The 27,500-nt window shown below is 40.8% G+C and overlaps 1 protein-coding gene across 3 annotated transcripts in view; it reads left to right on the forward strand.

The window, feature by feature from the left end:
* Window positions 1-27,500, forward strand: part of LOC139413538 (paired box protein Pax-2a-like) — a 61,118-nt gene that overhangs the window by 31,194 nt on the left and 2,424 nt on the right. For 2 of the 3 annotated variants that reach the window (XM_071161040.1, XM_071161048.1), the window contains 3 exons: window positions 21,750-21,851; window positions 26,854-26,940; window positions 27,242-27,500. The exon at window positions 27,242-27,500 is cut by the window's right edge and continues 2,424 nt beyond it. In XM_071161040.1, coding sequence (XP_071017141.1) covers window positions 21,750-21,851; window positions 26,854-26,940; window positions 27,242-27,390 — 338 coding nt within the window. In that variant the 3' untranslated portion in view covers window positions 27,391-27,500. Of the gene's footprint in view, window positions 1-21,749; window positions 21,852-26,853; window positions 26,941-27,222 lie in introns of all 3 variants that reach the window. The other variant, XM_071161056.1, reaches the window with a different exon arrangement.

Below are 27,500 nucleotides of genomic sequence, written 5' to 3' on the forward strand. Positions count from 1 at the left end.
CAGGGTCCATAGTGACCAGGGTCCACAGTGCTCAGGGTCCATAGGGCTCTGGTCAAAAGTAGTGCACAATGTAGGGAATAGGGTGTCTCATTTTTGGGATGGGTTCTTGTTCACTGTTCTGTTCAGAACAGCCAACGTTGTAATGAAACAAAACAACATGATGTTGTGCAATGCATTGACATGGTGTCTATTTATTTACATGAAAATAAAAACAAATCCTGCAAACAGAAACATGACAGTAAGTGTGCAGATTATTTTAATGCCGTTTGGTTTGACACTCTTAGTAGTAGTAATAGTATTAGTATTAGTATTGGTATTAGTATTCATATCAGTAGTAGTAGTAGTAGTAGTAGTAACAGTAGTAGTAGTAGTAATAGTATTAGTATTAGTATTGGTATTAGTATTCATATCAGTAGTAGTAGTAGTAGTAGTAGTAACAGTAGTAGTAGTAGTAATAGTATTAGTATTAGTATTGGTATTAGTATTCGTATCAGTAGTAGTAGTAGTAGTAGTAGTAGTATTGGTATTAGTATTCGTATCAGTAGTAGTAGTAGTAATAGTATTAGTATTAGTATTGGTATTAGTATTTGTATCAGTAGTAGTAGTAGTAGTCATAATAGTAATAGCAGCAGCAGTAGTAATAGCAGTAGTAGGAGTAGTAATAGTAGTATTAGAATTATTAGTAGTGATAATAGTAATAGTACTAGTAGTAGTACTAGTAATAGTATTAGTATTATTATTATTATTATTAGTAGTAGTAGTAGCAGTATTAGTAGTAGCAGTAGTAGTAGTAGTAGTAGTAGTATTATTATTAGTAGTAGTAGGGGTATTAGTAGTAGTAGTAGCAGTAAGAGTAGTAGTTGTAATAATAGCAGTAGTAATAGAAGTAATAGCAGTATTAGTATTAGTAGTATTAATAGTCATAGTATTAGTAGTAGTAGTAGTAGTAGTAGTAGTAGTAGTAGTATTAGTAGTAGTAGTAGTAGGAGTAGTAGTAGTAATAATAGTAGTAGTAGTAGTAATAGTAATAGTAATAGTATTAGTAGTAATAGTAGTAGTAGTAGTATTAGTAGTAGTAGTAGTAGGAGTAGTAGTAATAATAGTATTAGTAGTAGTAGTAATAGTAATAGTAATAGTATTAGTAGTAGCGGTAGTGGTAGTAGTGGTAGTAGTAGTACTGTTGTAGTAGTAGTGGTAGTAGTAATAGTAGTAGTAGTGGTAATAGTGGTAGTAGTAGTAGTAGTAGTAGTGGTAGTAGTGGTAGTAGTAGTGGTAATAGTGGTAGTAGTAGTGGTAGTAGTACTGTAATAATAGTAGTAGTAGTGGTAATAGTGGTAGTAGTAGTGGTAATAGTGGTAGTAGTAGTGGTAGTAGTACTGTAGTTGTAGTAGTGGTAGTAGTAATAGTAGTAGTAGTGGTAATAGTGGTAGTAGTGGTAATAGTGGTAGTATTAGTGGTAGTAGTAGTAGTAGTAATAGTAGTAGTAGTGGTAATAGTTGTAGTAGTAGTGGTAGTAGTAGTGGTAGTAGTAGTAGTAGTAATAGTAGTAGTAGTGGTAATAGTGGTAGTAGTAGTGGTAATAGTAGTAGTAGTGGTAGTAATAGTGGTAGTAGTAGTAGTGGTAATAGTGGTAGTAGTAGTAGTAGTAGTAGTAGTAGTAGTAATAATAGTAGTAGTAGTGGTAATAGTGGTATTAGTAGTGGTAATAGTAGTAGTAGTGGTAGTAATAGTGGTAGTGGTAATAGTGGTAGTAGTGGTAATAGTGGTAGTAGTAGTGGTAGTAGTAGTAGTAGTAATAGTAGTAGTAGTGGTAATAGTGGTAGTAGTAGTGGTAGTAGTAGTAGTAGTAGTGGTAATAGTGGTAGTAGTAGTAGTAGTAGTAGTAGTAGTAGTAATAATAGTAGTAGTAGTGGTAATAGTGGTATTAGTAGTGGTAATAGTAGTAGTAGTGGTAGTAATAGTGGTAGTGGTAATAGTGGTAGTAGTGGTAATAGTGGTAGTAGTAGTGGTAGTAGTAGTAGTAGTAATAGTAGTAGTAGTGGTAATAGTGGTAGTAGTAGTGGTAGTAGTAGTAGTAGTAATAGTAGTAATAGTAGTAATAGTGGTAGTAGTAGTGGTAGTAGTGGTAGTAGTAGTGGTAGTAGTAGTAGTAGTGGTAGTAGTAATAGTAGTAGTAGTGGTAATAGTGGTAGTAATAGTGGTAGTAGTAGTAGTAGTAGTAATAGTAGTAGTAGTGGTAATAGTGGTAGAAGTAGTGCTAGTAGTAGTAGTAGTAGTGGTAGTAGTAATAGTAGTAATAGTAGTAATAGTGGTAGTAGTAGTGGTAGTAGTAATAGTAGTAATAGTAGTAGTAGTAGTAGTAGTAATAGTAGTAGTGGTAGTAGTATAGTAGTAATAGTAGTAGTAGTAGTAGTAGTAGTAGTATAGTAGTAATAGTAGTAGTAGTGGTAATAGTAGTAGTAGTAGTAGTAGTGGTAGTAGTAATAGTAGTAATAGTGGTAGTAGTAGTGGTAGTAGTGGTAGTAGTAGTAATAGTAGTAGTAGTGGTAATAGTGGTAGTAGTAGTGGTAGTAGTAGTAGTAGTAATAGTAGTAATAGTGGTAGTAGTAGTGGTAGTAGTGGTAGTAGTAGTGGTAGTAGTAGTAGTAGTGGTAGTAGTAATAGTAGTAATAGTGGTAGTAGTAGTGGTAGTAGTGGTAGTAGTAGTGGTAGTAGTAGTAGTAGTGGTAGTAGTAATAGTAGTAGTAGTGGTAATAGTGGTAGTAATAGTGGTAGTAGTAGTAGTAGTAATAGTAGTAGTAGTGGTAATAGTGGTAGTAGTAGTGGTAGTGGGAGTAGTAGTAGTGGTAGTAGTAATAGTAGTAATAGTAGTAGTAGTGGTAATAGTGGTAGTAGTAGTGGTAGTGGGAGTAGTAGTAGTGGTAGTTGTAATAGTAGTAATAGTAGTAATAGTGGTAGTAGTAGTAGTGGTAGTAGTAGTAGTAGTAATAGTAGTAGTAGTGGTAATAGTGGTAGTAGTAGTGGTAGTAATAGTAGTGGTAGTGGGAGTAGTAGTAGTGGTAGTAGTAATAGTAGTAATAGTAGTAATAGTGGTAGTAGTAGTGGTAGTAGTAGTAGTAGTAATAGTAGTAGTAGTGGTAATAGTGGTAGTAGTAGTGGTAGTAATAGTAGTGGTAGTGGGAGTAGTAGTAGTGGTAGTAGTAATAGTAGCAATAGTAGTTATAGTGGTAGTAGTAGTGGTAGTAATAGTAGTAATAGTGGTAGTAGTAGTGGTAGTAGTAGTAGTAGTAATAGTAGCAGTAGTAGTAATAGTGGTAGTAGTAGTGGTAGTAATAGTAGTGGTAGTGGGAGTAGTAGTAGTGGTAGTAGTAATAGTAGTAATAGTAGTAATAGTGGTAGTAGTAGTGGTAGTAGTAGTAGTAGTAGTAGTGGTAGTAGTAATAGTAGTAGTAGTGGTAATAGTTGTAGTAGTATTGGTAGTAGTAGTAGTAGTAGTAGTGGTAATAGTGGTAGTAGTAGTGGTAATAGTGGTAGTAGTAGTGGTAGTAGTACTGTAGTACCAGTTTGATTTGACTCTGCACTGAAAGGTGGTACTTTACTTTATGAGATAAAACATGTAGCTACAGCAGGAGCAGCCGTCATTCATCTTATTGTGCTGAGTTAGCAGGTGATAAAGGTGTCGTCCCAAATGACACCCTATTCACTATGTAGTGCGCTATTGGCCCTGGTCAAAAGTAGTACACTATGAAGGAAATAGGGAGCCATTTGGGAAGCAACCACAGTAAAAGGACAGGGGGGACTTAGCTGTTTTGTCACTTTGTTCGACAAGGACCTTTGATGTCAGCACATCAATGCTATGATTGCGTACTACAGAGCTGAACTGGCAAGGTCTCTACCAGTCATTGCCACCCTCTGCAGGAGAGAGAATAAACGCTGGTTTCTCGCTGCTGGTTTGTCCTTGTTGTGATTCCTGACTTGGGAGTTTTTTGTTTGTTTTTTTAGCAAGAAACATAGCTATTATTTCCTCGTGGTTCTTATAAATCTAGACGAGTAATTTACTGCTTTTGTAAATACACCATGGCGTTGTCTACTGTCTGACTACACGACACTGAGATCACTCTCTCTCTCTCTCTCTCTCTCTCTCTCTCTCTCTCCCTCTCTCTCTCTCTCTCTCTCTCTCTCTCTCTCTCTCTCTCTCTCTCTCTCTCTCTGTCTCTCTGTCTCTCTCTCTCTCTCTCTCTCTCTCTCTCTCTCTCTCTCTCTCTCTCTCTCTCTCTCTCTCTCTCTCTCTCTCTCTCTCTCTCTCTCTCTCTCTCTCTCTCTCGCTAGCTCGCTTTCTCTCACTTGCTCACTCTGTCATAGTTAATGACTGCCTCGCTAATTGAAATATTGTTTCATTGTTGCCACGGTTATTACCAAGAAGAAGGTTAAGTTTACTGAAAGTTTATGATTACTGTCGGGCCGCAAGAGTAATATACAGAGCTTTTATTAAAATGCATATAATTATGCATCAAGTCATCAAAGGGTTTCTGCGCGGGGGAGGGGGAGGACAGAATGATTGAAAACTGCAGTGAGCGAGGAACGAGTGGCAGGGCCCCTTCTCAAATGATAACCCAAACAGCAGCCTTATGAGAACAGAAAGGAGCCTTCTCATTAATATGTGGGTGGGAGGTAGATCTCTGTAAGTCAGGCCTCGTGAGAAGAGAAGGTGTGTGTTTGTCCTTTGTACTGCTGGTATGAAGGCAGGGTCAGGCTCGACCACGGTTAGGCACCTGAGGGGCTTTGTTTGCACCTGGGTGGTTGTTTTAGACTAGAGGCCCACGATCTCCGATGCTTTATAATGTAAAAACAAAATACATACGAATTTAAATTATGTTTTAACTCGACATTTTTAGATTGTGAGATTATTTATTTTTGACTTAAAAATGTGAATAGTTTTAGATGAATGGTGGAAGTATTGACTTTCTGTTTCTGACCGTTTTCTGACTAGAGCCACTTCTTGGTTTTCCCTTGGTGGCTGTTTATACTGTGGTAATAATCGTCATGTATTTTACTCAGGTATTTGAGGTTTTAGCTTCTCTGTAATGACTCAGTATTACAGTTTACTTTCAAACAATAAACCCAGCGCAGCAAGACAGAATCCAAGCCAAGCAACAGCAACAACAACAAAAAAATACTCAATTATCTTCTGCATTTAGGCTGAGATCCAATTTCAAATTAATTGTGCTTTTACGGGGCTGGGGAAAGAAGTAAGGAGATTATGTTTATCCTTAAAATGTTTTCTAACACCAATTAAAATGACTGCCGTTATTGATCTTGTTGATTTTATGTCCCTCGGAAAATTTGCATAATCTATTAAAAATGAATGATTCATGAAGTGCTCATTGCCAGTTTAAAGAGATCGTAGGAATTTTCTGTGCCGAGATCCCAAATGGCACCCTATTCCCTATATAGTGCACTACTTTTTTGACCAAAACCCATAGAAAGTAGTGCACTACATAGGGAATAGGGTGCCATTTGGGAAGTAGACAGTGACCTGAAAGGGGCTTGAGAGAGATATAAATCTATTGTGTCCTCTACTTCCTATTCTATTAGAGCTCTCAGAAGTACCTGCAGGGGAGGCGGCTTCAATAAGAACGGGATTTAAGGCATTGTGCTTCATCATTGAAATTCATGCAGAGGCTAAAGCCCCACTTCCATTATAGCTGGCTTCTTCATCCTCTCCTCTATATTAATACCATATTACCTGCTAAATAGTCCCTATTACCCCCATATTAAAAAAAACACCCTCCAAAGAGCTCCCTTGAATATGTGGAAGGGGACAATCAAAACTGGTGTGGTAATTTATATTGTTGATATGGGAAGTTATTTCTTTGATTGATTGTCCTTAGAGAGGGATGGTATCCTCCATCCTCTCAACCTTATTACTGTTCATTTAAACTGCTTCAAATTCAAATAAGATGTTTGGGTTTTTTTTCCACGGGGGGAAACATGATGAATAGGAGAAGGAAAGGCCATGGTGGAGCTGTTTGTGTGTTGAGTCAAATAAGTGAGGGAGAGATTAGTGAAGATACAACCTAATTGTTCTGCAGTTTCTAGATCTGCTTGTGTTTCCTTGATCCTAAACAGTCACTCCAGTAGCAGTGGTGTCTTGATTAGGTTACTGAGGCTTCTGAAGGCCAGTCCCCTGGGCTTTTCAAGTAGAGTTCTACACATGGCTATAGACCAGAGCTGACCGAGCGGCCGCCCGGCTGCATACTGAGAGGGGCTGCATCCCAAATTGCACCTTATGTCCTGTATAGTGCACTACTTTAGTGGCATACACAGGGCTCTGGTCTAAAGTATTGCACTATACAGGGAATACTGTGCAATTTTGGATGCACACGAGACTCTTTACCCAGAATCCACGCTGGGCCTGCCAATGGGAGACTCCCAGAGTGCATTGGTAGGTGTCAATGACACCTCCCCCACACCTTCTCGTCGTCCCTCACTCCTCTCCTCCTCTCTGAGCCCTAACAGGTGCTCCGGAGGAGTCGTTTGTCTGTAATAGGTGGATGTTATGTTGATTAGACACTCCAGGAGGAAGGCCAGTGGGCAAAACCAGCAGAGGTGAGTTTCCTGGAAGCTTCGTAGCACTGAAATCCTCCTTAATCCGTTGTCTACGACCAAAGAGGATCTTAGTGCTGTACAGCTGTCGGGGGAACACCTCACACCAGATCTGAACAGTTGGTGCACTGAGAGAATGACTGCGAGAGTGACTGGGATAGTGACTGAGTGACTAACTGAGAGAGTGACAGAGAGTGACAGAGAGTAACTGAGTGCTACTAGTGTGGAGTAGAAATAAACACTGAAGACTTGGAGTGGATCCTAGATGGCACCCTATTCCCTATATAGTGCACTATCTGGTCAAATGTAGTGCACAAATAAGAGAATAGGGTGTTTATTGGGCCACAGCACATCAGGAACAGGCAGAGAGAGAGAGGAACGTTCCCGCTGCTCACCGGACACATCCGTGGAACAAATCTGTGGCCTAGTGACAAACTGCTCCTCTACACTGCTCTCCCTGCAAGCTCTCCTGGGACAAATCCCTGATGTCTCTGTACCCTGGTGATAAACTGCTCCTCTACACTGCTCTCCCTGCAAGCTCTCCTGGGACAAATCCCTGATGTCTCTGTACCCTGGTGACAAACTGCTCCTCTACACTGCTCTCCCTGCAAGCTCTCCTGGGACAAATCCCTGATGTCTCTGTGGCCTGGTGACAAACTGCTCCTCTCCCTGCAAGCTCTCCTGGGACAAATCCCTGATGTCTCTGTGGCCTGGTGACAAACTGCTCTTCTCCCTGCAAGCTCTCCTGGGACAAATCCCTGATGTCTCTGTGGCCTGGTGACAAACTGCTCCTCTCCCTGCAAGCTCTCCTGGGACAAATCCCTGATGTCTCTGTGGCCTGGTGACAAACTGCTCCTCTCCCTGCAAACTCTCCTGGCTCTGGAATTAATTATTATTTCGTCTTCACATAAAACAAACTAACCTTTGAGCACACATTTGGTAATGAATGACTTTCACCGCCGTGACGCCGTGTTGGGGGAATTAAACCAATTTGGCTCCCCAAACATTCTTTACTTAGTTGTAATTAATTAGGGAGCAGAGATTTCTGGGCTGGTGATAAATGGCTTCATTCTGCATACGGGAGAAAATGGAGGTCAAAGATGGAGATTTTTTTCGGGTTGTTGTTGTTGTTTTTCGTAGCGATACATTAAGGTTGTTCCTGTCGTGCTAAATTTAATACTCCTATTTCTTACCAAAAATGTGAATTTTATAACTAAATGACTTTGTTGCCGTGCCAAATAAAAAGAAGGTCAACTACGGAGGTTTTTCAGTCAGTCGGAGAAGAAGAACAAGCTGAAGTCAGTATAGAGTCAGACGACTCTACAGGTTATTTTATAATATGTTCAGGACAGACGACTCTGTAGGTTATTGTCTTTACATTCCGATGAGAGTTGAGAAGACTCACGGGTCTCTGTCTGTCTGTCTGTCTGTCTGTCTCTCTGTCTCTCTCTCTCTCGCTCTCTGTCTGCCTATCAGTCTCTCTGTCTGTCTGTCTGTCTGTCTGTCTGTCTGTCTGTCTGTCTGTCTGTCTGTCTGTCTGTCTGTCTCTCTGCCTCTCTCTCTCTCTCTCTCTGTCTGCCTATCAGTCTCTCTGTCTCTCTCTCTGTCTGCCTATCAGTCTCTCTGTCTCTCTCTCTGTCTGCCTATCTGTCTCTCTGTCTCTCTGTCTTTCACTGCAGAAATCAGCAATTGGCAGGTTTAGTTTTGCAGGGTGCTCTATCTGTCTTCAGGACAGTAAGCAACCAACCAACATCATATCATTAGTTGGTTTCTATGTTCAGTGATCTTGAACACAACACATCCTGTAGGTCACTGCTGTATACTAACCTTGTCATTCAGATGACCACAGGGCAATTGCAAAGCCAGGAAAACACTTGCCTGACATCCTTGAGTAACTCCTTCTAGTTTAGTGGTTGTGTTAGGTCTTGTTTTGTCCAAGGCCTTATAGTGATAGCATCTCATTATCTACAGCAGAGCATTACAAGACCGTTAGTTCAGTTATGTCTGTCTGTCTGTCTGTCTGTCTGTCTGTCTGTCTGTCTGTCTGTGTCTGTCTGTCTGTCTGTCTGTCTGTCTGTCTGTCTGTCTGTGTCTGTCTGTCTGTCTGTCTGTCTGTCTGAACTATGTTCAGGCAAAGACATGGTCAAGTAGCTAGAGATGTACTATTCAAATCAACAGACAGAAATAGCCTGTATACTGCACCCTCAGAGTCCTCATGATTTATGCTCCATTTCCAAAATGAAGACAGAAATCAACACGCTCTCTCCTGTTAACAACAAATCTTTGAATTGATTTTGTGTGTGTGTGTGCGTGTGTGTGTGTGGGGGGGGTCGGTGGGTGGGTGTGGGTGTGCGTGTGTGTGTGTGCGTGCATGAGTGTGTGTGTGTGTGTGCGCGCGCGTTCGCGTGCGCGTGTGCGTGTGTGTGTGTGTGTGTGTGTAGGTAGGTAGGTAGGTAAACGGGGAAAACCAACATAAAGAGGGCAGCTAGAGAAAATACTAACAGCTTTGATTCTCTGGCTGGCGTTGAATCTAAGAGGGCTGTCTGCCTGTGTGCTCTGGTAGTGGATTCACTAGCCCCCCTCAGGCCAAATAAACAACCCCTTCTTTAATGAGGATTCTCTCCACACATCTCTGTTGTAAGACAACAATGGTGAGGACCCAGCTAATGAGGCTATCATGGAGTACTGAGAACTGACAGAGAGAGAGAGGAGAGGACTCTCCCCACCGGCCCCTCAGTCAAAGACAACAGGCTTTTAAAGAGGACAGGACTGTAAAGCGAAGCAGCAACGGTCAGAGGAATCTGACAGTTACCCACTGTAACTTCCAGGAAATATATAATACAGTGTGTGTTATCTAACGGTTGCAGTATGTGTTCAGATGCTGCTACCGTTAGAACCCACTATAATCTGCATTCAGTTACCGAATTATCAGTTAGAACCCACTGTAATCTGCATTCAGTAACCGAATTATCAGTTAGAACCCACTGTAATCTGCATTCAGTAACCAAATTATCAGTTAGAACCCACTGTAATCTGCATTCAGTAACCGAATTATCAGTTAGAACCCACTGTAATCTGCATTCAGTAACCGAATTATCAGTTAGAACCCACTGTAATCTGCATTCAGTAACCAAATTATCAGTTAGAACCCACTGTAATCTACATTCAGTAACCAAATTATCAGTTAGAACCCACTGTAATCTGCATTCAGTAACCGAATTATCAGTTAGAACCCACTGTAATCTGCATTCAGTAACCAAATTATCAGTTAGAACCCACTGTAATCTGCATTCAGTAACCAAATTATCAGTTAGAACCCACTGTAATCTACATTCAGTAACCGAATTATCAGTTAGAACCCACTGTAATCTGCATTCAGTAACCGAATTATCAGTTAGAACCCACTGTAATCTGCATTCAGTAACCGAATTATCAGTTAGAACCCACTGTAATCTGCATTCAGTAACCGAATTATCAGTTAGAACCCACTGTAATCTACATTCAGTAACCGAATTATCAGTTAGAACCCACTGTAATCTGCATTCAGTAACCTAATTATCAGTTAGAACCCACTGTAATCTGCATTCAGTAACCAAATTATCAGTTAGAACCCACTGTAATCTACATTCAGTAACCGAATTATCAGTTAGAACCCACTGTAATCTGCATTCAGTAACCGAATTATCAGTTAGAACCCACTGTAATCTGCATTCAGTAACCAAATTATCAGTTAGAACCCACTGTAATCTGCATTCAGTAACCAAATTATCAGTTAGAACCCACTGTAATCTGCATTCAGTAACCGAATTATCAGTTAGAACCCACTGTAATCTGCATTCAGTAACCAAATTATCAGTTAGAACCCACTGTAATCTGCATTCAGTAACCGAATTATCAGTTAGAACCCACTGTAATCTGCATTCAGTAACCAAATTATCAGTTAGAACCCACTGTAATCTACATTCAGTAATCGAATTATCAGTTAGAACCCACTGTAATCTATATTCAGTAACCAAATTATCAGTTAGAACCCACTGTAATCTGCATTCAGTAACCAAATTATCAGTTAGAACCCACTGTAATCTGCATTCAGTAACCAAATTATCAGTTAGAACCCACTGTAATCTGCATTCAGTAACCAAATTATCAGTTAGAACCCACTGTAATCTGCATTCAGTAACCAAATTATCAGTTAGAACCCACTGTAATCTGCATTCAGTAACCGAATTATCAGTTAGAACCCACTGTAATCTACATTCAGTAACCAAATTATCAGTTAGAACCCACTGTAATCTACATTCAGTAACCAAATTATCAGTTAGAACCCACTGTAATCTACATTCAGTAACCGAATTATCAGTTAGAACCCACTGTAATCTATATTCAGTAACCAAATTATCAGTTAGAACCCACTGTAATCTGCATTCAGTAACCAAATTATCAGTTAGAACCCACTGTAATCTGCATTCAGTAACCAAATTATCAGTTAGAACCCACTGTAATCTGCATTCAGTAACCGAATTATCAGTTAGAACCCACTGTAATCTGCATTCAGTAACCGAATTATCAGTTAGAACCCACTGTAATCTACATTCAGTAACCGAATTATCAGTTAGAACCCACTGTAATCTACATTCAGTAACCAAATTATCAGTTAGAACCCACTGTAATCTACATTCAGTAACCGAATTATCAGTTAGAACCCACTGTAATCTACATTCAGTAACCAAATTATCAGTTAGAACCCACTGTAATCTACATTCAGTAACCGAATTATCAGTTAGAACCCACTGTAATCTACATTCAGTAACCAAATTATCAGTTAGAACCCACTGTAATCTACATTCAGTAACTGAATTGTCAGTTAGAACTCACTGTAATTAACATTCAGTAACCAAATTATCAGTTAGAACCCACTGTAATCTACATTCAGTAACCGAATTATCAGTTAGAACCCACTGTAATCTACATTCAGTAACCAAATTATCAGTTAGAACCCACTGTAATCTACATTCAGTAACCAAATTATCAGTTAGAACCCACTGTAATCTACATTCAGTAACCGAATTATCAGTTAGAACCCACTGTAATCTACATTCAGTAACCAAATTATCAGTTAGAACCCACTGTAATCTACATTCAGTAACTGAATTGTCAGTTAGAACTCACTGTAATTAACATTCAGTAGCCAAATTATAATTTAGAACCCACTGTAATCTACATTCAGTAACCAAATTATGAGAGTCCACTGTAATCTACATTCAGTAACCAAATTATAATTTAGAACCCACTGTAATCTACATTTTTGTGTCGCACTGCTTTGCTTTATCTTGGCCAGGTCGCAGTTGTAAATGATAACTTGTTCTGAACTAGTTTACCTGGTTAAATAAATTGAAATAAATACAATTATTATTGTACATTATTGTGTGTACAGCATAAAAGTCAAATCATGTAATGAAGTTGACAAACTTGATTACAGTTACAGTCTTGCTCATGTATAACAAGGGAATATATTTGCATTGGTTTGTACCAAATCTTTACCACGCATACATTTTGCAATATTCCACAAAGTCCCCACATTCTTTGGAATTATCAATCGATCAACAAATCAATAAATCAATCAATACACCCATTAATCATAATGATGTGTTCAGGAGTGAAAAGCCCATTGTCTCTTGGAGAGCTGACTCCTGAAGCTGTAGTTAGTTGTCCCCTATCCAGATGACTCCATGAGGTCAACTCAACGAGGTAAACTGAACCATACTCTTGAGACTGTGAAGCACGGGGCCCTCAAGACGTTAATGAAACCAAGGGCCCTTCAGCTATTGTGCCGTGCTTAGTCCTACACACAATGTGCTCTGTGTCTGTCCACCCCCTGTGTATGTGCTCTTATCCATGAATACTGCCCCTCTAGCCTTTACCCCTATACAACCCGCTCTCAACACACACACACACGCACGCACGCACACACACACACACACACACACACACACACACACACACACACACACACACACACACACACACACACACACACACACACACACACACACACACACACACACACACACACACAAACACACACACCACCCTCTCTGTGTAGGACACCCCACCTACTCCAACAGTTCTCTTTGACTTCTTATTACACACTGGTCTGTAGCTAACTAATTCTTATTACACACTGGTCTGTATAACTAACTAATTCTTATTACACACTGGTCTGTAACTAACTAATTCTTATTACACACTGGTCTGTAACTAACTAATTCTTATTACACACTGGTCTGTAACAAACTAATTCTTATTACATACTGGTCTGTAACTAACTAATTCTTATTACATACTGGTCTGTATAACTAACTAATTCTTATTACATACTGGTCTGTAACAAACTAATTCTTATTACACACTGATATGTAACTAACTAATTCTTATTACATACTGGTCTGTATAACTAACTAATTCTTATTACACACTGGTCTGTAACAGAATAATTCTTATTACACACTGGTCTGTAACTAACTAATTCTTATTACACACTGGTCTGTATAACTAACTAATTCTTATTACACACTGGTCTGTAACAGAATAATTCTTATTACACACTGGTCTGTATAACTAACTAATTCTTATTACACACTGGTCTGTAACTAACTAATTCTTATTACACACTGGTCTGTATAACTAACTCATTCTTATTACACACTGGTCTGTAACAGAATAATTCTTATTACACACTGGTCTGTATAACTAACTAATTCTTATTACACACTGGTCTGTAACTAACTAATTCTTATTACACACTGGTCTGTAACTAACTAATTCTTATTACACACTGGTCTGTAACTAACTAATTCTTATTACACACTGGTCTGTAACTAACTAATTCTTATTACACACTGGTCTGTAACTAACTAATTCTTATTACACACTGGTCTGTAACTGACTAATTCTTATTACACACTGGTCTGTAACTAACTAATTCTTATTACACACTGGTCTGTATAACTAACTAATTCTTATTACACACTGGTCTGTAACTAACTAATTCTTATTACACACTGGTCTGTAACTGACTAATTCTTATTACACACTGGTCTGTAACTAACTAATTCTTATTACACACTGGTCTGTATAACTAACTAATTCTTATTACACACTGGTCTGTAACTAACTAATTCTTATTACACACTGGTCTGTAACAGAATAATTCTTATTACACACTGGTCTGTAACTAACTAATTCTTATTACACACTGGTCTGTATAACTAACTAATTCTTATTACACACTGGTCTGTAACAGAATAATTCTTATTACACACTGGTCTGTATAACTAACTAATTCTTATTACACACTGGTCTGTAACTAACTAATTCTTATTACACACTGGTCTGTATAACTAACTAATTCTTATTACACACTGGTCTGTAACTAACTAATTCTTATTACTCATGAATGGTCTGTAACTAACTAATTCTTATTACTCATGAATGGTCTGTATAACTAACTAATTCTTATTACACACTGGTCTGTAACTAACTAATTCTTATTACTCATGAATGGTCTGCCATTCACATGAATGACATCACTGCACTAAAAAAAAACCTTCCCTTGAAAAAATATTTCACATATCAATAACCATGTGTATGTTAAAGGCTGAATGTTACAGACCAGTTATTATTATTGGACCATGCTGGTCATTTATGAACATTTGAACATCTTGGCCATGTTCTGTTATAATCTCCACCCGTCACAGCCAGAAGAGGACTGGCCCACCCCACGTAGCCTGGTTCCTCTCTAGGTTTATAATCTCCACCCGGCACAGCCAGAAGAGGACTGACCACCCCTCATAGCCTGGTTCCTCTCTAGGTTTCTTCCTAGGTTTTGGCCTTTCTAGGGAGTTTTTTTCCCTAGCCACCGTGCTTCTATACATGCATTGCTTGCTGTTTGGGGGTTTTAGGCTGGGTTTCTGTACAGCACTTTGAGATATCAGCTGATGTACGAAGGGCTATATAAATACATTTGATTTGATTTGATTTGAAAAATAAAAATAAAATCCCAAATAAATTTGATTTGATTTGATTTGAACCTAGCCTACAGTAGTTTACAGTTATTTGATCACCTGCTGTATACTTTAGGCTGATCCACATTTGTTTCCTCCATTAATTGCATGCAGTTGATCGTTATGGTCGGTGAGGAGAGAGGCGACCGTGTCAGAAACACTTGTATTATCTTGGCCCTTTCTGCACCTCGTGTCAGCTGCACTGCCGTTATTAACTGAAATAAACAACAGCAATTGAAAACCAGACGTATGCGCAGTCAAAAGATGCCTTCATAAAACTGTGTCCTGTGGTATCATGGGGTATTATGGGGTGTTATGGTGTGTTATGGCTACTGGGGTCGCTCATTAAAGCTCCATTGAGACGTGATTTAACCCCAGTGAATCACAGTGTACCTCATGGCTAAACAATATTGCAGGGGCCTCCCTCCTCTCTTTCCTTTTTCCCTCTCTGTCCCTTTGGCAGGCCTTCGCTGGGCCGGGGGGATGGGGGGGGAGTCCGGAGCGCTCGGGAACTACGTGCCTGCAGCTCAAACAGCCTGGCTGCAGGGGTAGGACAGGGTAGGAAACCCAGCTGTCATGTCTAATTACAGGCTTGAATACGGAGCAGGGCTGAATAACTAACGCGGGGTCCGTAGTGACGCTAGCTACTAGCTCTGTTCAAGGGGCCAATACTGTACGGACAGACAAACTGGTTTTGGCTTTAGAAATACACTCGCAGTTTCAGGACTTTGTGTGTGTGTGTGTGTGTGTGTGTGTGTGTGTGTGTGTGTGTGTGTGTGTGGTGTGTGTGTGTGTGGTGTGTGTGTGTGTGTGTGTGTGTGTGTGTGTGTGTGTGTGTGTGTGTGTGTGTGTGTGTGTGTGTGTGTGTGTGTGTGTGTGTGTGTGTGTGTTCGAGGGAGAGGAGGAGAGGAGGTGGACAGGGTTCTGGGGTTCAGTAAAGCGTGCTATGTTTAGACTAGTTTGAATGCAGTAATGAACAGAATTTTCCTCTTCAGTCTTCTACGTACTTCTGCTTGATTCTTTGATGTGGTTTCTGTCCCATGAGGCACTTGGTCTTTTGGCTTCCGACGTAGTATTAGCGGGAGACGAAGACAGAAGAGGAGTGACGGTTGGTTGTGTTGACAGTGTGTGATGATGATTCTGTTGACTGGCTTTGTGATTCCTGGGACACATTATCAGTCTGCAAATGTCTGTTGACTGAAAATTATAACTACCTTAATGTTAAAAGTACTTTATGCTTAGTACAACATCTCTCATTGAAGTGACTATAGACTACAGTATATTTATTATCTGGTCACTATAGACTACAGTATATTTATTCTCTGGTCACTATAGACTACAGTATATTTATTCTCTGGTCACTATAGACTACAATATATTTATTCTCTGGTCACTATAGACTACTGTATATTTATTCTATGGTCACTAGGGTGTAGACTACAGTATATTTATTATCTGGTCACTAGGGTGTAGACTACAGTATATTTATTATCTGGTCACTAGGGTGTAGACTACAGTATATTTATTCTCTGGTCACTATAGACTACAATATATTTATTCTCTGGTCACTATAGACTACTGTATATTTATTCTATGGTCACTAGGGTGTAGACTACAGTATATTTATTCTCTGGTCACTAGGGTGTAGACTACAGCATATTTATTCTCTGGTCACTAGGGTGTAGACTACAGCATATTTATTCTCTGGTCACTATAGACTACAGGATATGTATTCTCTGGTCACTATAGACTACAGTATATTTATTCTCTGGTCACTAAATCAAATCAAATGTATTTATACATACTGATGTATCTTACATCAGCTGATATCTCAAAGCCTTAAACCCAAAACAGCAAGCAATGCAGGTGGCTAGGAAAAACTCCCTAAAAAGGCCAGAACTCTAGGAAGAAACCTAGAGAGGAACCAGGCTATGTGGGGTGGCCAGTCCTCTTCTGGCTGTGCCGGGTGGAGATTATAACAGAACATGGCCAAGATTTTCAAATGACCAGCATGGTCAAATAATAATAATCACAGAAGTTGTTGAGGGTGCAACAGGTCAGCACCTCAGGAGTAAATGTCAGTTGGCTTTTCATAGCCGATCATTGAGAGTAACTCTACCGCTCCGACTGTCTCTAGAGAGTTGAAAACAGCTGGTCTGGGACAGGTAGCACGTCCAGTGAACAGGTCAGGGTTCCATAGCCGCAGGCAGAACCGTTGAAACTGGAGCAGCAGCATGACCAGGTGGACTGGGGACAGCAAGGAGTCATCATGCCAGGTAGTCCTGAGGCATGGTCCTAGGGCTCAGGTCCTCAGAGAGAGAGAAAGAAAGAAAGAGAGAAAGAGAGAATTAGAGAGTGCATACTTAAATCACACAGGACACCGGATGAGACAGGAGAAAAACTCTGACCCTAGCCCCCCGACACACAGACTGACCCTAGCCCCCCGACACACAGACTGACCCTAGCCCCCCAACACACAGACTGACCCTAGCCCCCGACACACAGACTGACCCTAGCCCCCGACACACAGACTGACCCTAGCCCCCCAACACACAGACTGACCCTAGCCCCCCGACACACAGACTGACCCTAGCCCCCCGACACACAGACTGACCCTGGCCCCCCGACACACAGACTGACCCTAGCCCCCCGACTCATAAACTACTGCAGCATAAATACTGGCGGCTGAGACAGGAGGGGTCAGGAGACACTGTGGCCCCATCCGATGATACCCCCAGACAGGGCCAAACAGGCAGGATATTACCCCACCCACTTTGCCGAAGCACAGCCCCTTACCATCCTGAGACAAGGCCGAGTATAGCCCACAAAGATGTCCGCCACAGCACAACTCAAGGGGAGAGCGCCAACCCAGACAGGAAGACCACGTCAGTGACTCAACCCACTCAAGTGACGCACCCCTCCTAGGGACAGCATGAAAGAGCACCAGTAAGCCAGTGACTCAGCCCCTGTAATAGGGTTAGAGGCAGAGCATCCCAGTGGAGAGAGGGGAACCGGCCAGGCAGAGACAGCAAGGGCGGTTTGTTGCTCCAGTGCCTTTCCGTTCACCTTCACACTCCTGGGCCAGACTACACTCAATCATAGGACCTACTGAAGAGATGAGTCTTCAATAAAGACTTAAAGGTTGAGACCGAGTCTGCGTCTCTCACATGGGTAGGCAGACCATTCCATAAAAATGGAGCGCTCTAGGAGAAAGCCCTGCCTCCAGCTGTTTGCTTAGAAATTCTAAGGACAATTAGGAAGCCTGCGTCTTGTGACCGTAGCGTACGTGTAGCGTACGTGTAGGTATGTACGGCAAGACCAAATCAGAAAGAAAGCCCATGTAATGCTTTGTAGGTTAGCAGTAAAACCTTGAAATCAGCCCTTGCCTTAACAGGAAGCCAGTGTAGGGAGGCTAGCACTGGAGAAAGAGTGAACAAATTTATTTGGTTCTAGTCAGGATTCTAGCAGCTGTATTTAGCACTAACTGAAGTTTATTTAGTGCTTTATCCGGGTAGCCGGAAAGTAGAGCATTGCAGTAGTCTAACCTAGAAGTGACAAAAGCATTGATTCATTTTTCTGCATAATGTTTGGACAGAAAGTTTCAGATTTGTGCAATGTTACGTAGATGGAAAAAAGCTGTCCTTGAAACAGTCTTGATATGTTCGTCAAAAGGGAGATCAGAGTCCAGAGTAATGCCGAGGTCCTTCACAGTTTTATTTGAGACGACTGTACAACCATCAAGAGTAATTGTCAGATTCAACAGAAGATCTCTTTGTTTCTTGGGACCTAGAACAAGCATCTCTGTTTTGTCCGAGTTTAAAAGTAGAACGTTTGCAGCCATCCACTTCCTTTTGTCTGAAACGCAGGCTTCCAGCGAGGGCCATTTTGGGGCTTCACCGTGTTTCATTGAAATGTACAGCTGTGTGTCATCCGCATAGCTGTGAAAGTTAACAATGTTTTTGAATGACATCCCCAAGAGGTAAAATATATAGTGAAAACAATCGTGGTCCAAAAACAGAACCTTGAGGAACACCGAAATTTACAGTTGATTTGTCAGAGGACAAACCATCCACAGAGACAAACTGGTTTCTTTCCGACAGATAAGATCTAAACCAGGCCAGAACTTGTCCGCGTAGACCAATTTGGGTTTCCAATTTCTCCAAAAGAATGTGGTGATCGATGGTATCAAAAGCACTAAGGTCTAAGAGCACGAGGACAGATGCAGAGCCTCGGTCTGATGCAATTAAAAGGTAAATTACCACCTTCACAAGTGCAGTCTCAGTGCTATGATGGGGTCTAAAACCAGCGCAAGGTTAAACTGAGTTCCTCAGTTAGGTGGTTAACTCATTTTTGTCCTCTGACGTCCTTGGGTAGGCAGAGGGAGTCTGGAAGGGCATCTAGGAATCTTTCGGTTGTCTGAGAAATTATATCACGACTTTTAATGCTCCTTGGTTGGGGTCTGAGCAGATTATTTGTTACGATTGCAAACGTAATAAAATGGTGGTCCGATAGTCCAGGAATATGAGAAAAAACATTAAGATCCACAATATTTATTCCTTGGGACAAAACTAGGTCCAGAGTATGACTGTGGCAGTGAGTAGAACCGGAGACATGTTGAACAAAACCCATCGATGATGACTCTGAAAGTCTTTTGGAGTGGGTCTGTGGATTTTTCCATGTGAATATTAAAGCCACCAAAATTTAGAATATTATCTGCTATGACTACAAGGTCCGATAGGAATTCAGGGAACTCAGTGAGGAACGCTGTATATGGCCCAGGAGGCCTGTAAACAGTAGCTATAAAAAGTGATTGAGTTGGTTGCATAGATTTCATGACTAGAAGCTCAAAAGACAAAAACGTAGTTTTTTTTTGTTGTAAATTGAAATCGTAAATGTTTATTTATTCTCTGGTCACTATAGACTACAGTATATGTATTCTCTGGTCACTATAGACTACAGTATATGTATTCTCTGGTCACTATAGACTACAGTATATTTATTCTCTGGTCACTATAGACTACAGTATATGTATTCTCTGTTAAATATACTACAGTATATTTATTATACTTGTATATGTGATCATATACACACAAGGTTTGAAATTATTACATTTTAGTCAAATATTAAGTTGGTTTGGGCTTCTTGCAGTCAATTTGAAGTCTACAAATTACTTGTAATTATGTTCTGGACCCCTGACCAGCCGCTCCCAAAACATTTGGGCCGTCAGCTGAATCTAAGTGAAGACCCCTGACCTAAACCATCTAAACTGGAACAACCATCTCAGTAACGGGTGGAATAAATCCAACCCCTTACCGATTGGCTTAGTTTAGAACAATTTGAGTTATCTTAATATAATTTATTCAATCAATGTGCATGAGGAAAAACAGATATTAAAGCAAACTGTTCTAAAGATCAACAAAGCATGCTGGGAAATATGATAATGAGTGTGTGTCCCCCCCTGCTGAGAGAGTTAACTCTGAGAGATTTAGTGAAAATGAACTCAACACGGTTGGGTAACAACAACACCACGTGATTGAAAATATGTCTTGACTGTTCAGTTGTTCTGAAATGTAGGTAACGTAACAGACATTCATTCCTAACACTGATCTGAATTAAAGACATGGAAAGTCACATCAATTTCTAATGACTAAATGCACTCTGAACAGGACAATGGAAAATTATTTAAAATCTGAACACCTAGGAGATAGGTGTTTGCCTGGTTGGAAACTGACTGGAAAAAGCTGACTATCATGTTTAATATTGCGTTCTTAACACTTGTGTTTAAGATGGGAACCCTTAATGGCTAATCTAAACATCTAATGTTTAAGCTTTATACATAGACATTTAGGTTATAAACGTGTCACATGTTTCATGGTTTTACAGTGATTTACAATGACTCTTTTCTGTTCAAGGGAGATCGTGTGATTAGAAATGTGCGTCCCAAATGGCAGCCTATTCCCTACATAGTGCACTACTTTTGACCAGAGCCCTATGGACCCTATATGCCCAATGGGCCCTGGTAAAAAGTAGTTCATTATGTATGGAATAGGCTGCCATTTGGAACACAGCCATGGTCCCGTTTCTAACCTCCATAAAGGGGTGGTTTGGTCCTGTTTCTAACCTCTAAGAGGGGTGGTTTAGTCCTGTTTCTAACCTCTAAGAGGGGTGGCTTAGTCCTGTTTCTAACCTCCATAAAAGGGGTGGTTTTGTCCTGTTTCTAACCTCTAAAAGGGGTGGTTTAGTCCTGTTTCTAACCTCTTTAGAGGGGTGGTTTGGTCCTGTTTCGAAGGGGTGGTTTAGTCCTGTTTCTAACCTCTAAGGGGTGGTTTGGTCCTGTTTCTAAGGGGTGGTTTAGTCCTGTTTCTAAGGGGTTGTTTAGTCCTGTTTCTAACCTCTAAGAGGGGTGGTTTGGTCCTGTTTCTAACCTCTAAGAGGGGTGGTTTGGTCCTGTTTCTAAGGGGTGGTTTAGTCCTGTTTCTAACCTCTAAGAGGTATGGTTTGGTCCTGTTTCTAAGGGGTGGTTTAGTCCTGTTTCTAACCTCTATGAGGTATGATTTGGTCCTGTTTCTAAGGGGTGGTTTAGTCCTGTTTCTAACCTCTAGGAGGTATGGTTTGGTCCTGTTTCTAAGGGGAGGTTTAGCCCTGTTTCTAACCTCTAAGAGGCATGGTTTGGTCCTGTTTCTAAGGGGTGGTTTAGCCCTGTTTCTAACCTTTAAGAGGCATGGTTTGGTCCTGTTTCTAAGGGGTGGTTTGGTCCTGTTTCTAAGGGGTGGTTTAGTCCTGTTTCTAAGTGGTGGTTTAGTCCTGTTTCTAAGGGGTTGTTTAGTCCTGTTTCTAACCTCCATAAAGGGGTGGTTTAGTCCTGTTTCTAACCTCTAAGAGGGGTGGTTTGGTCCTGTTTCTAACCTCTAGGAGGTATGGTTTGGTCCTGTTTCTAAGGGGTGGTTTAGCCCTGTTTCTAACCTCTAGGAGGTATGGTTTGGTCCTGTTTCAAAGGGGTGGTTTAGTATTTTGTCTTGGAGGACCATCTATTGATTGTGTTTGTTCTCTCTCTCTCTCTCTCTCTCTCTCTCTCTCCAGGTCGAGACATGGCCAACACAACCCTACCGGGTTATCCCCCTCACGTTCCCCCCACCGGCCAAGGCAGCTACCCCACCTCAACACTGGCCGGAATGGTTCCTGGTGAGTCTACTTTTTTTGTAGTTATTACATTTTAGTTTAATATGTTATTTTCATTTCAAGATTGTATTAACTGTTTCTCAAATAAAGCAATGACCTGTAGAGTGGACATACAGCACACATGGTTACATGTAGGCAATCAAGAAACTAGTCCTGCTGGATAACTGAGAGACAGACAGAGACATGGTTAAAAGGACAGAGACAGAGAGAGACATGGTTAAAGGACGGAGACAGAGAGAGACATGGTTAAAAGGACAGAGACAGAGAGAGACATGGTTAAAGGACAGAGACAGAGAGAGACATGGTTAAAGGACAGAGACAGAGAGAGACATGGTTAAAGGACAGAGACAGAGAGAGACATGGTTAAAGGACAGAGACAGACAGAGACATGGTTAAAAGACATGTCCTCTCAGTTCCACTCCAGTATCTTAACTCATTATCTCTCTGTGGTGTATACAGTGCATGAGGCATTCCCAGGAGCCGTCGATAAACAGCTAGCGATCTCCCCTCCTCCGTCTCCCTCCCAGTCATCCACTCGGCCTCCTCAGTGGTCAGAGCACCTCCCTTTCCTCCTCTACTTAACCTGCAGTTCAGGTTCACAACAAACAGTGAAGGGTCACAACACAGAGGCATGGGAGGCCAGTCAATATTTAAATCACTATCTCTCTAAGGAGGGTCAGGCTGTGCCAGGGCTAGTGTTTCACTGCCAGAACACACCAACCAGACACTGGGGCGAGACGGGATGGGACAGGATGCATTCTGGTTACAGCACTGATTCACTGGTTGTTTCCTGGTATCCCCCCCCCCCCCCCTCCCTGTGCACCTATACCCCAACCCAGCACAGGCAGCACAGCACCGCCATTTGTCTTTGAGCTGATCAACCCATGCGGAAAGGAAATCCAATCGAGTGCACAGCTGTGTTAGAAAATCATTAACCGATTACAGCATGCTCAAATGGCTTCAGGATTCAGACCCGCTCTCCCCCCCCCCCCCCCCCCCACCCGCTCTCCCGCGTCCATCCGTGCGATCACTGTTTTGTCCACTGGATGTAATGCACACTGGTGATTTTAATTTCAGTTTCAGCATAGAGTATCAACAACACACACAGAGCCTTCACAAAGTATTCACACTCCTTGACTTTTTCCACATTTTGAGGTGTTTTGCAGCCTGAATTTAAAATGGATTCAGTGTCACTGATACACACAGTACCTCATAATGTCAAAGGGCAATTATGTATAAATGTTTACAAATGAATTAAAAATGAAAAGCTGAAATGTTGTGAGTCAACAAGTGTTCAACCCCTTTGTTAGGAAGATCCTAAATAAGTTCAGGAGTAAAAATGAGCTTAACGAGTCCCATAATAAATTGCATGGACTCTGTATCCAATAGTAGTGTTTAACATGATTTTTAAATGACCACCCCACTTCTGTACCCTCTGGTCCCTCAACCACAAAGACCAGGGAGGTTTTTTTCTCCAGTGGTTCGCAAAGAAGGGCACCTATTGGTTGACAGTGAATATCCTTTTGAGCATGGTACAGTTATTAAATACAGAAATACTAAACAACCAACTTGACAGAGCTTGAAGAATTCAAAAATAATAATAATGTGCAAATATTGTACAATCCAGGTGTGGAAAGCTCTTAGAAACTTACCCAGAAAGACTCTGAAATCACTGCCAAAGGTGATTCTAACATGAATTGACTCAGGTGTGTGATTACTTATGTAAATTAGTGGGGGGGGGGGTTACTTTATTTTATACAAATGTTAGAATCTTTCTTCTACTTTGACGTTACAGTATGTAGATAATTGACCAACAAAAGAAGACAATTCAATCCATTTGAATGACTCTTTGTAACACAACAACATGTGGAAAAAGTCCAGGGGTGTGAATACCTTGTGAAGGCAGTGTAACTGCTACTGTGGAGTATGAATTAAACACAAAGAGATGTGCTCTTTGTCTGGTTAATACACATGGGGTTTTGACGTTGGGCAGTCACATGGTTAAAATATTGGATTTGTGTTTGTTTGTGATATGTACATTGTAACTCTTTCTACTGTTATTACATGAGTACTTCCACAGTGTAAAGTCACTGTGATTACATGAGTACTTCCACAGTGTAAAGTCACTGTAATTACATGAGTACTTCCACAGTTTAAAGTCATTGTAATTACATGAGTACTGCAGTGTAAAGTCACTGTGATTACATGAGTACTTCCACAGTGTAAAGTCACTGTAATTACATGAGTACTTCCACAGTTTAAAGTCATTGTAATTACATGAGTACTGCAGTGTAAAGTCACTGTGATTACATGAGTACTTCCACAGTGTAAAGTCATTGTAATTAAATGAGTACTTCCACAGTGTAAAGTCATTGTAATTACATGAGTACTTCCACAGTGTAAAGTCACTGTAATTACATGAGTACTTCCACAGTTTAAAGTCATTGTAATTACATGAGTACTGCAGTGTAAAGTCACTGTGATTACATGAGTACTTCCACAGTGTAAAGTCATTGTAATTACATGAGTACTTCCACAGTGTAAAGTCACTGTAATTACATGAGTACTTCCACAGTGTAAAGTCATTGTGATTACATGAGTACTTCCACAGTTTAAAGTCACTGTAACTACATGAGTACTTCCACAGTGTAGTCACTGTGATTACATGAGTACTTCCACAGTGTAAAGTCACTGTGATTACATGAGTACTTCCACAGTGTAAAGTCACTGTGATTACATGAGTACTTCCACAGTGTAAAGTCACTGTGATTACATGAGTACTTCCACAGTGTAAAGTCACTGTAATTACATGAGTACTTCCACAGTTTAAAGTCATTGTAATTACATGAGTACTTCCACAGTTTAAAGTCATTGTAATTACATGAGTACTGCAGTGTAAAGTCACTGTAATTACATGAGTACTTCCACAGTGTAAAGTCATTGTAATTACATGAGTACTTCCACAGTGTAAAGTCACTGTGATTACATGAGTACTTCCACAGTTTAAAGTCACTGTAACTACATGAGTACTTCCACAGTGTAGTCACTGTGATTACATGAGTACTTCCACAGTGTAAAGTCACTGTGATTACATGAGTACTTCCACAGTGTAAAGTCACTGTAATTACATGAGTACTTCAACAGTGTAAAGTCACTGTGATGTAACGTGCTCTCTATTATTTCTATGACAGTCAGTTCATCTGGTTGGAGATGGAGAACACAATGTGTTTTTTGTCACCACGTCTTATCAAATATATATTTTTATCACTCAGTCGTTCTCATCAGTCTCGAGCCACCAGCAGTAACATGGTGCTGGTGGCTCTCCTTTAAACCCTTCCTTTATCTGACCCACAGACACTAAGATTTAGTGACAGGCCCCAAACACTGTTAAAATCTCAGCCTTTTATTGTCTCATAAAATAATAAAACGTGTTGGACCAACAGCATTGCTCACTGGCATGGTCTAAGTTACTTCCTGCCTGCACTGAACTTCTGTGGCACAAAACAGCTAGACCTGGGGGTTCAGATCTCTAGAAAAGGGTTGCCTTTCCTCGGAGGAAGTCTATAACAAGAGTTTATAATTCCATCAGAAAGGATGCTAGCAAATGTGTTAAAATCACAGTGTTTATTTCAAATACTTCAGAGTTGTATGATGTGGAATATAGACGAGGTACAGGACAGTAGATACTATGACAGCAGGTGAGGTACAGGACAGTAGATACTATGACAGCAGGTGTTATGAGGTACAGGACAGTAGATACTATGACAGCAGGTGTTAAGAGGTACAGGACAGTAGATACTATGACAGCAGGTGTTAAGAGGTACAGAACAGTAGATACTATGACAGCAGGTGTTAAGAGGTACAGGACAGTAGATACTATGACAGCAGGTGTTATGAGGTACAGGACAGTAGATACTATGACAGCAGGTGTTAAGAGGTACAGGACAGTAGATACTATGACAGCAGGTGAGGTACAGGACAGTAGATACTATGACAGCAGGTGTTATGAGGTACAGGACAGTAGATACTATGACAGCAGGTGAGGTACAGGACAGTAGATACTATGACAGCAGGTGTTATGAGGTACAGGACAGTAGATACTATGACAGCAGGTGAGGTACAGGACAGTAGATACTATGACAGCAGGTGTTATGAGGTACAGGACAGTAGATACTATGACAGCGGGTGTTATGAGGTACAGGACAGTAGATACTATGACAGCAGGTGTTATGAGGTACAGGACAGTAGATACTATGACAGCAGGTGTTATGAGGTACAGGACAGTAGATACTATGACAGCGGGTGTTATGAGGTACAGGACAGTAGATACTATGACAGCAGGTGTTATGAGGTACAGGACAGTAGATACTATGACAGCAGGTGTTATGAGGTACAGGACAGTAGATACTATGACAGCAGGTGTTAAGAGGTACAGGACAGTAGATACTACGACAGCAGGTGTTATGAGGTACAGGACAGTAGATACTATGACAGCAGGTGTTATGAGGTACAGGACAGTAGATACTATGACAGCAGGTGTTATGAGGTACAGGACAGTAGATACTATGACAGCAGGTGTTAAGAGGTACAGGACAGTAGATACTATGACAGCAGGTGTTATGAGGTACAGGACAGTAGATACTATGACAGCAGGTGTTAAGAGGTACAGGACAGTAGATACTATGACAGTGGGTGTTATGAGGTACGGGACAGTAGATACTATGACAGTAGGTGTTATGAGGTACAGGACAGTAGATACCATGACAGTGGGTGTGGAAGACCACAACTGTCAGATTTTCATCAGATCTTTCAGTCTTGCATCATTAAAATGAATTGGAGAGAAATAATGAGAACTAAATAACTTGGTTGACTAGTCTCACATAAATGACTATTAACTTACGTTAACATATGTTATATATGACGGGAAATGGCTAGCAAGTGAAAGAGTTTCACCAGATAATGGAATGGGACTTTAAAAATGCTAATTGTTTTGTTTGTTTTACAGGGAGTGAGTTTACAGGAAACCCTTACAGTCATCCACAGTACACGACCTACAACGAGGCATGGCGGTTCAGCAACCCAGCATTACTAAGTGAGTATGACTGACTGGAGTCTTACAGCATATCACAACCACTACAGTGTTATTATATATATATTTTTTAACATATCTCTTAAATTATATTTAAAAAAAAGATGCATTGCAACATTTTTTTATTGTATTAGACTTGGCCGTTATAATGAATTTACAACAGCTGACGGATACAACCGTTAGAATAGGAGTTATTGAGAAGACAACAGGAGACATAATTACAGTGTTTTGTGGGTTATGGTGGATGTTGTTTCCAACGGTCCATTTCTTCTGTTAACCTTCCAGGTTCCCCTTATTATTATAGTGCCACATCCAGAGGTTCCGGACCACCTACTGCTGCCACGGCATATGACCGCCACTAGTTACCATGGAAACCAAATCAACCACCACCACCACCACCTACACCATGACTACAACCATGGCTTCGGCAGCGTCCATGTTGCCCCGGTGTGAACAGAGGGCACGAGGTGATACCGTTAAGACAGCTAACAGGCAGCTCCATTTCCTGTATATCACACTACTACACACAACAGAAGAAGAACGGTCCTCCTGGATACCACACT

Source organism: Oncorhynchus clarkii, chromosome 1, assembly GCF_045791955.1.
Source record: "Oncorhynchus clarkii lewisi isolate Uvic-CL-2024 chromosome 1, UVic_Ocla_1.0, whole genome shotgun sequence".
NCBI lineage: Eukaryota > Metazoa > Chordata > Actinopteri > Salmoniformes > Salmonidae > Oncorhynchus > Oncorhynchus clarkii.